The 9,778-nt window shown below is 35.0% G+C and overlaps 1 protein-coding gene across 1 annotated transcript; it reads right to left on the minus strand.

Annotated features, from left to right (window-relative positions):
- Positions 1 to 3,118: 3,118 nt before the first annotated feature.
- Positions 3,119 to 4,463, minus strand: LOC106775183 (E3 ubiquitin-protein ligase ATL6-like). The gene has a single exon (XM_014662257.2). It carries the CDS (start codon positions 4,346 to 4,348, stop codon positions 3,221 to 3,223), a length of 1,128 nt encoding a protein of 375 aa, XP_014517743.1. The 5' UTR covers positions 4,349 to 4,463; the 3' UTR covers positions 3,119 to 3,220.
- Positions 4,464 to 9,778: the final 5,315 nt, after the last annotated feature.

The raw sequence follows: 9,778 nt of genomic DNA on the forward strand, positions 1-9,778 counted from the left end.
GGTTTAATCCAACTTGAGTAATCTCGAGTGGTCAGGTCTTGAGTAGATGGTGATGGTGAACTTCTGGTCACTCTGGTGGTCCTTGAACAACAGATCTACAAAAAACAAACAAAAGCAATTACAAGATTCGTCAAAAATCATCATAAGTTTTTGACGGTCGGAAAAGAATCTCTCGCCCCCCCAAATCCGAATTCGGAACTCAAGAAGACATAGAGTGAGAGAGAGGGAAAGACAGTACCCCTAGCCTTCTTGCCGATATCAAAGTAGAGATCGGGACCCTTGGCCATGGCTTTGATTCGGAGAAAATGGGGATCTTGAGAAATTTTGTGGATGAAGAACGCAGAGTGTTTTGTCTGTCTGTGAAATTCAAACACTATCTTTTGCCAATTAAATAAATACCTCAAAACCCTAATTTTCAGCTTCTTTTCCAAGACTTATTTTCTTGAAATCTTGAAGTCTACTCCACCATTTGATCTCAAAACCCAAACACTGTGTGGACAAGCAGTGGGTGTAGGCAAGTTCCTACAGCTGTTTGCCTACGCCTTCAATTTTCCGGTCGCCAAGTTCCTGCAGACACGCATAGCAAGGTCATCGTCATCGTTGCGATATCATCACTGCACCTGTTGTTGAGTTGGTTACTCATTATGAAGGTGAACTGGTGGACTGGAGCTAAATGGGTTGTGGTGGTTCATAGTAGTGGCTCATTTGGCGTATGTGCTCAGTGGTGGTTCTGGAAGGGGTTTTTTTATTTTATCTTTATTTATTTATTCATAAATAATAAATATACCAAAATCTAAAAAAAATGAATTATCCACGTGTTGCAGCTAGTCAGAACAAACTGACTACAGCGTGTCATCAAATTCCCACTAACGCTGTTAGAGGTAATTTAACGGAAATGATCCAATTGTTTCAATTTTTATAAATTTGGAACCCAATTGAGAATTTTAAAAAGAAAGGGACGAAATTGAAATTCCATGCGAAAATAAGGACTTCCTGAATGATTAAACCTTATTTATATGACTCTCTTTTTGATGAAAAATTATTATTTTTTAATAAAGTTTCTTTATTTTTAAATAATGCATTAATTTTTTTTGTTCTAAAACGTGTTTAGTTGATTAACATTTTGAATCAAGTAACAATTTTTTTGTACGCTAATTTAATTTAACAACAAAAGTGTATATATGGCACAAATACTTCTTTAAATACGATACATATAAATTCAGAAAAAAAAAAGTCAGACTTAAATGCTTACTTGGTCACTACGTTAAGTGGGTTTTTTCAGTTTAGTACCCAATTTTAAAAATGTATAGATTAGGTCCCAAAGTTATAAAAATTGCACGAATCCAGTCTTGTCCGTTAAATTGACACTAACGACGTTAATTGTGTGCTGATGTGACATATTTCTTCTCTTCTCTCCTTTGCTCCTTTGTTGTCCATCTTCTCTCGTTTGCTGTCCAACTTTTTCTTTCTCTTCCATATTAGTAGTTTCCAATTTTTTTTTCTAAATCAAATCCCTTCATTTTTGGGAGCTAATTCTCCAATGTTCCACCTCGCATTAACCCCTCAAGGCAAATAAGGGTTTATGCAGATGAGGCATTTTGTTCCCTCCACCACCAACGCTCCTTACAGCGGTTCTACCGGGTACCGTCTCTCCTCCGACACCTCCATTGCCAGTTGCACCTTCCTCACCTATCTCCGCGACATACATAAGAACTTTCTAGAAAAAAGTGACATTGGACCAAAAATAAAATGGGAAAGCAAAAAAAAAAAAAATATCAACCTCAAACCTGTATTTTCCAGGAATAACATTTGAAAACTGAAATTTACTATACTCTTAGTGGTCAAGCTAAGAACACCAGCAATCGCTCCTAAATTCTGCTTACACAACTCATTGGGGCAAGGCGATTTGCTTTTGCTCTCTTTCTCTTCACTATTAGAAGGAGCCAGAGAAGGAGGTGTCAACTTCACGACATTCGTCGTCGGGTTCATCAAACTCATCGTCGGTGGAGGCGATGGGGCCGCCCCTATCGCAACATCAAAAGAAGAATGAAAACTTCACCACTCTATTTTGTGAATCTCTATGCTACCCTGCATTGAACCTGAGAACCCCACATACAAACAATCACTCAAATACTTATCCAATTCGAGGCTCGTCGACAAAACGGGATCTTTCGGTTTCAAATTGGAATACGAAACCCACACGTGTCAGCTTCTCAATCCTTTTACTGCATCAAATCCAGCGGCATCATCGTCATAGGCACTTCTTTTAACGCTAAGGTTTGCCATTTCGGCACCGTGCAGCTCTATGGCGAAATCGACCTCGAAAACGAACAATTAGGAGAAATCAGTGAGATAGGAGAGAAATTTCCGCCGTTCCCAGTGAGATCCAGGCAATTTAAAGGTGTGCAGGGGTACATGACACCGGAATTTTAAGCCTCCAGCGTTGCGACTCAAAGGTCTGATATATACACTTTCAAAGTGGTGACGTTGGAGCTCCTGTCCAGGGAGGAGCCACTGAAGTTTAAATATGACAAGAACATAGGCAGATTTTTTAGGACGTAGGTGATCAAGATGACGAGAGACGTGGTTGACGACGATGGTGGCATATAGTGGAAGCTGAGGGAAGTGGATGTAGGAGAAGCTTACACATGTGGCATTTGAGTGAATTTGACTGGTAGAGAAAAGAAAAAAAAATGAAAATTGGAAACCATTAATACGGAAGACACAAAAAAAGCTGCAAAGCACAAGAGAGAGAGCAGAGATAAGCACGGAGTTAACGTTGTTAGTGTCCATTTAACGGACAAGACTTGATTCGTGCAATTTTTATAACTTTGAGACCTAATCTATACATTTTAAAACTGAGTACTAAAGTGAAAAAACTCACTTAAACATAAAGATCAAGTAAGCATTTAAGAAAAAAAGAGTTATTAATTAATTTATCATGTTTAAATAAGTTTTTGAAAGTATAAATTAGTTGAAAGTGTTTAGTTCGGTGAAATATTTTTCGAAACAATTGACGTTGATAATGTTTTTTTTATCACTGTAAAATCTAATCTTAACTAAATAGCTAAATCTTGTGATATGTCAAATTTACCACAAATCAACACACTAAACTACCTTATTAATAACACCCCCCCTTTACAATTTTTTGCAGCCAAAATGAAATATTGAAGAAAAAATAAATAAAAAATAGAAAAGTTACATGGCCAAACTCCGCCGGTTAAACCGGTGGCCGAGCCGAGTCAACGGCCGTCGGCGGCATAATCGGCGCGGTGGATGACGACGACATTCTATCAACATCGTTGTTCCGTACCCTGGGAGACCTAATAGACAGCGCCCTAGCGAAAAACGGCGCAGCTACTGAGAAAATCCATCGGTCCGATTTGAAACTCCGGTCCAACCGCCTCGATTGTTTCCCCCGACTACTCCCTTCTCCTCCGGTTCGGTAACCCCGCCTCGAACTACCTTCCCTCGGTAACACGATCAAGCTACTTGCTCGATGCAATTGCCGGTTTATTAGTTGCTTGCGAACCTCCAAAGGAAGTATCAGAGTGAACCGGTCCGTATTTTCTCCCGGTTGGACAATCGAGTGCCCAGTCGAGTGCGACTTCGAGAATCGGCGCGGCCGGTTCGACCGCGATCCACGCGTGCGGTTCCGGTTCAGCGTTTTCTCCAGAGAAAGAACTTCCGGTTCAGTCAAGAAACGGTCAGAGTCCGCGTGTTGCTGCTCTGGTGCGGCTTCTACGACGTCGTTTTGCGCTTCAAGGTCCGTCGTTAACATTTGGGGATCGGGAACAGCGGCAACACCGTTGTTGGCGTCAGATTCCTGTGATTCTGTCGGTACAAGGTTGGCGCGGCACACGGGACACGTGGTATGGGAGCTCAACCACTCGTCTATGCACTCGGGGTGGAAAACGTGGTCGCACTTGGGGATCAAACGCAGCGTTTCGGTGTCTTCAAACTCGCACAAACACACCGCGCATTCCAAGGGTTCTTTTCCGATCTTGTGGATCTTGACCTCGGAGTATTCGAGGATGGGGAAGGTTTGGATGACGGCGGGATCAAGGCCACGCGCAGCTCTTCTGGAGCGTGCGGACGTGAGAGGCCTAACGCTGTTGGAAGGCGTATCGGCGCAGTGGCGTACGTAGACGGAGAAAACGGCCATGACGAAAAGCGCCGCCACTAATATGACGATTATTGCGGCTAGAGAGGGGTTGAAACTGTTTAGTCTTGGGTCGGTGAATTCACTGGGCGACGGCTGGGACTGCGCGACGGCGATTGGAATTGACGCCGCCGCCACCACCAGGAGGAGGAGGAATAGGGCTGCGTGATGATGGTGTTTCATCATCTTGTCGAATGAAGAGAGTGAGACAAAGGGTCTGTTATTTAAAAGAGAGTGTTGTTGTTGGTCATAGTTTCTGCAAACGCGCGCTACAGCTGCCTGTGGAACCTTCCACAGAAAATTGAGAAAATATTGCTTGCTTTAACACAAATTCTACTGAATTTCAGTGCTTTAACATAAATATTGTTTTTTGTATTTTTTGTCCATTTAAATAAAAAAACAATATGGTTATTAAATACAAATTGACTGAATCAGCAGTAATGGAAAATGCATGCTCAATTAACTTAATAAAAAAATAATTACTTACGGTAACTTCATGTTTTTTTTTTAAAAAATAATTTAAGTGGAACAAGAGTTTACAAGGAAAATTAAAATAATTTTTAATCCAAATAAAGTCTCCGATTCAGCCCAATTCGTGAGGAATAAAAAGGTCCGATAAAGCCCAATAAATAAAAAAATACAAAAGCAAGCCGTGAAGTTTGACCAAATGTATTAGAAGTTTGTTAACCGTAGAATCCAGTATCAATTTGCATTAATTAATATACGCCATATTATTAGGGACTATAATTTCCTTTACACGGTTTCGGAATCAATAAACATAAAACTTAGTTAATTTTTGTTGACTTAAGCAAAATGGATCACTCCATCAACTCTTGAGCTTCGACAACACCGAGTTTTGTTTTGTTTTTTTATTATTATCAAATTTAAAAAGAATATAAAAAATGGAACATATTAATATTTTAAAAGCAAAAAAACTAAAGTTTGACTAGTTCTTGCAGTTGAGTGCGGAAGCAAAGTAGGGTGAAAGTCAACGTTCTTGAAGCTATAGTCAAGAGTTAAACTATTAGTCAACCTTCATTTTCAAAGAAATTTTCCTTGCCATAACTATGGTTACTTGTACAACATCGTTGACTAATATTGGTTACTCACCACATTTTTTTTTTGTTTTCTCTATTTCGTTTTTTCTCTTCGGTAGCAAATAAGAAAAATTGAAAATTAAAGGAAAAAAAAGAAGAAAGACATATTGAATAAATAAGAAGTGTGTTTATTGGTTTGAGAAGAAATTAAAGAAAACTTATTTTAAAATAACTAAATAAATTAATTAAATTTCTTAATTGTATCATTACAAATTTATTTATATGTTTCCGTCTCAATTAGTTTAATTAATATTGGGTTTATAATTGTATTTAGTTTTGATTTTTAAGTGATGTGAGACTAACAATATCATGTTTCAATACATTTCAATAGTTTCATATAGTTTAAGAGTTAAGGTTAAAGATAATTTAAATATATTTTTTTTCTCTAACTTTTAAAGTATCTTTTAAGAACAAAATTGTGACAAGTTTAATTTTTAAAGTAAACAATACCATACGATAATTAATACTAATAATATTATGACATAGTTTGTTGTTTGTTGAGGACATCAAGAAAATAAACCAATTGAATCTCAATAGTTCAAAATAACTAAAGAAACAATGTCAAAGACAATTTAAATACATTTTTCTTCTTTAACTTTTAAGATGTCTTTTAGGAACAAAATTGTGATAGAAATTTTAGTTTTTAAAATAGACAATACCTTATACATAACTAAGACTAATAATATTATGACATTATTTATAACTTCTTGAAGACATTGAGGAAATAAACCAATAAAAAAAATCAACAAAACACATTTTCATGCAAAAGGAGAGAAAAAGGACACGTCAAGTGGGGTAAAAAGAAAATTCAAACAAAAAACATTGAAAGGATTTTGACTACAATAAAAGACGTCAAAGAAGACTAATCAAAATGGAGAAAAGCATTGATAGAAAAGTAATTGAAACCATGATTGAAAGCCAATTTGAAAAGGGAGTTATATACAATAGCTACTAAAAAATGTGAATGTGAAGTAAATAAGAATATTTTGTATGATGTAAGTAGTTTTAGGATAGTTACTCCAATTTATGTATTTTTTTTTTCTTTTAATTTATCATGTCAAGTAATGCCAAAATTAGAGTTATCAAAATGAGTCACAACTCGCGGGTCAACCCGGTCTACACGGGTTTGAGTCGGGTTGGGTTTGGAAAAATTGTATTTTTTTATGCGGATCAGATTTCAACCCGACTCATTTAAACCCGGCTCATGCGGGTTGAACCCGTGGTGGGCCGGGTTGGCCCACCAACCTACCTACCTAATTTTATTTTATTAAATTTTAATTTTATAAAAAAAAATTATTATTATTTTTTACTTGAAAAAATTATTTAGTTTCTCTATTTTCGAGTGAAATTTGTTTAGGTTTGAATTATAGAAAGTTTGTATTTTTTTTTATTTAAAAAAAATTGTAATTAAGTGGGTTAATGAGCCAATCCGTTTACCCACCAATCCGTGGTGGGTCGGGTCAGGTTCAAATTTTTCTGGCTCGCTAATAAACGAATCGGGTTGAGTTGACTCACTAAGTGACCAACCCGTAGTGGACCGGGCCGGGTCGAGCCGAGTTACCCGTTTCGACTGCTTAGCAAAAATAAAGAAAAAAAATATAAATTGAGATATCTAAACAAAAGGTAATCAATTATGGGTACAATTTCAAACAAATACCATCAATGTCTCGAATAGAAAGAAATGACAAAATTAATGTTGAGTGTAATAATTTGAGTTATAAATTTCTTTTATTTCCTTTAATAGTTCTTATTTTACTTTTGATAATTTATTTACCATTATCTTCTTCATCTATATTTCTATCATTGTTATTTTGATTCCTCTGTCGTTCTATTTTTAAAATATATATATATATATATATATATATATATATATATATATATATATATATATATAAGAAATATGATAAAAAAATGTTTGAATTGTTAATTGAAGGTATCAAACAAAAGTTTAATGGTTTAAAAATTTTCATGACTTTAATCTAAATAACTTGTAAATTTATTTTAACAATAGATTTATAAACACTTATATATTTAAAAAATGAAATTTAAAAACATTAAATATTAGAAACAAATATACATAAAATAAATTTGATTTATTGAAAGACATTGTTCACGTATGAATCCAAATCCTCAACAAACACCTATACATAAAAACAAAAAGTCGTTTCCTTCATAGACACAAATTTATCTATAAAATAATGTGTCTTTTTCTTGTAAGTTCTTGTTAAAGACTTTGTCCTAAAAAAAAACTATTGGTTTTGTCGAGCTTCGAATGTTGGAGAGGGTGTGATGTTTACGTTAGATAAGTTCTGATGGCTTAGACTTTCATGTTTGAACTTTGAATGTTTCTTTTAATAAAAAATCTCAGAAAGTTTGAATAAAAGGATGGAGATAAAATAATTTCATAAATTCTAGAAGGATATTGAATTCGGATTACAATAAAGAATGCGTTCTTAATGTTTTAACTAACTACGTCTTCAGTTCGATGCAACCTAAATTTAACTAGCTTGGAAAAGGTCAATTTTTTTTTCCTAATAATTAGATGTTGTTAGTAAAATGTTGTAATATATTACTTTTATTATTATAAAACAAAATTTAATTACTTCTGAATGTCGGGATAGTTTGAGTCACTCGCATTTCTTCTGCCTTGATTATTCAGTTGTTTCTGAGATGACAATCAATAGGATGTAGTAGAGTGTGAGTAAAGCGTACCTATCTTGTGACTTGAATTCTCTATTTATAATTTGTCCCATGTGAGCCCAATAAAATATACACAGACAAACTTACCTAAAAATCTGTTTAGTTGTTTATAACCTGTTTATCAATATTTTTAATTAGATATATTTGATTATCTTTTGGTTATTTTATCTTCTACTTATCAATATCTTTAATCAGATATCCTTGATTATTTTATATGATATCTCGTAATCGCTCGACTTTGATATCATATTATACATTAGGTGTTGTCTTTAAAGATTTAGCTTATTTCTTGATCCTTTTATTATGACGACAAAATAATGATCAATTATACTTCAATGACATTGAAAATATAAGAATGAAACCATAATTTCAAAATTGAGTAATGCATTGATATGTATAAGTTTGTAAGATATTGAACATTTTTTTACCTCGTTTAGACTTTAAAATAAAGAGTATATAAATATTAAAACAGACAAATTATTAGGTTTAATACATCTTTTGGTCCCATCTTTTGGGGCTTTTGTTCAAAATGATCCCACCTTTGGAAAAAAATCACTTTGGTCCCATATTTCATTAAATGTTGTTCAAAATGGTCCCTATGACAGACGACGTTAAATTTTTAACGGTGAAGTTACTAGCGTGGCAAACGTCTATCCACCTGTGCCCAATTTATATGACGTGGCTGTGTGGACTGTAGTAAGTTGACATAAATGGCTTATAATTGGGGTTATTAAAAGGGGTGGGTTAGAGTTAGTTGAAGTTAGGGTTCTTTGGTTCTTTGCTGTTCTTTAAATTTTGGAACAGAGGTTGCGATAGGTTTAGGGTTCGTTGAAGTCAAAATGGCTTCTTCTCAAGCATGTTCGTCTTGTTCCAAAACTGGGTGGGAAAGAAATTCACAATCCGCAAATGATGGGGGCTGGAGGGGAGGTGGGATAATCCCTCATTGCAAGTATGGTGATGCTGCTGTGTCCAAAGTGGCGAGAACTCCCCAGAATGTTGGGCAAAAATTTTGGGGATGTCGGCATTACAAGGTTTTTTTATTTCCATTTTGACTTTATTTGGTATATATTTGATGAGGAAATTTCAATTTTGGTGGCTTATTTGTTGCATATCAGGGTGGATCTTCAAGAGGGATTTACTGCAACTTTTTCAAATGGTGTGCTGAAGAAAATAATGAGGAAAGAGATGATGAAAGTGTTAGACAAAGGAGGAGGATTTCTGATTTGGAAATTTTAGTCCAAAACTTGCAGAGAAGGATGAAATTGTTACTTGGAGCTATGTGTGTTGTTTTTGTAGTTAACATTGTCATTTTAAAGGTCTGTTTAGGTTGATCTTAGTATGTGGCTGCATGTTTTGGTTTCGTAATGTCAAGGTGAAGGTGAAGGTGAATGTTAAGGTTCATGCAATGTCAAGGTTTTTATGTAATGTGAAGGTTTATGTAATATGAAGGCGTTAATGTGAAATGTTAAATATAGTATCTGGTTTCATTTTAAAATGTCCAATTTGGTCCCCAATTATATTTAAATTAGTTTAGTTTTGGTCCCAAATGGATATGAAGACAAGTGTTTGTCATCCCATAATAAACTCACACAAGTGCTTCTCATCACATACTAAACTAACACAACTGCTTCTCATGATATAATAATCAAAGTGCACATAAAAGTGGACATAATAATACTTCATTAAATGATAATGACCATACATCAAAAAACTTGGTCACAAAATACATCCAAACTGTGTTCAAAATACATCAAAAAACTGTGTTCAAAGTACATCAAAAAACTGTGTTCAAAGTACATGCACCATCTTCATAATACAC

The sequence above is a fragment of the Vigna radiata genome, chromosome 10 (genome assembly GCF_000741045.1).
Source record: "Vigna radiata var. radiata cultivar VC1973A chromosome 10, Vradiata_ver6, whole genome shotgun sequence".
NCBI classification, from domain to species: Eukaryota; Viridiplantae; Streptophyta; class Magnoliopsida; order Fabales; family Fabaceae; genus Vigna; species Vigna radiata.

Bases quoted from the DNA above. Each gene is read 5' to 3' on its own strand.
- LOC106775183 (XM_014662257.2), bottom strand. From the start codon at position 4,348: ATGATGAAACACCATCATCACGCAGCCCTATTCCTCCTCCTCCTGGTG.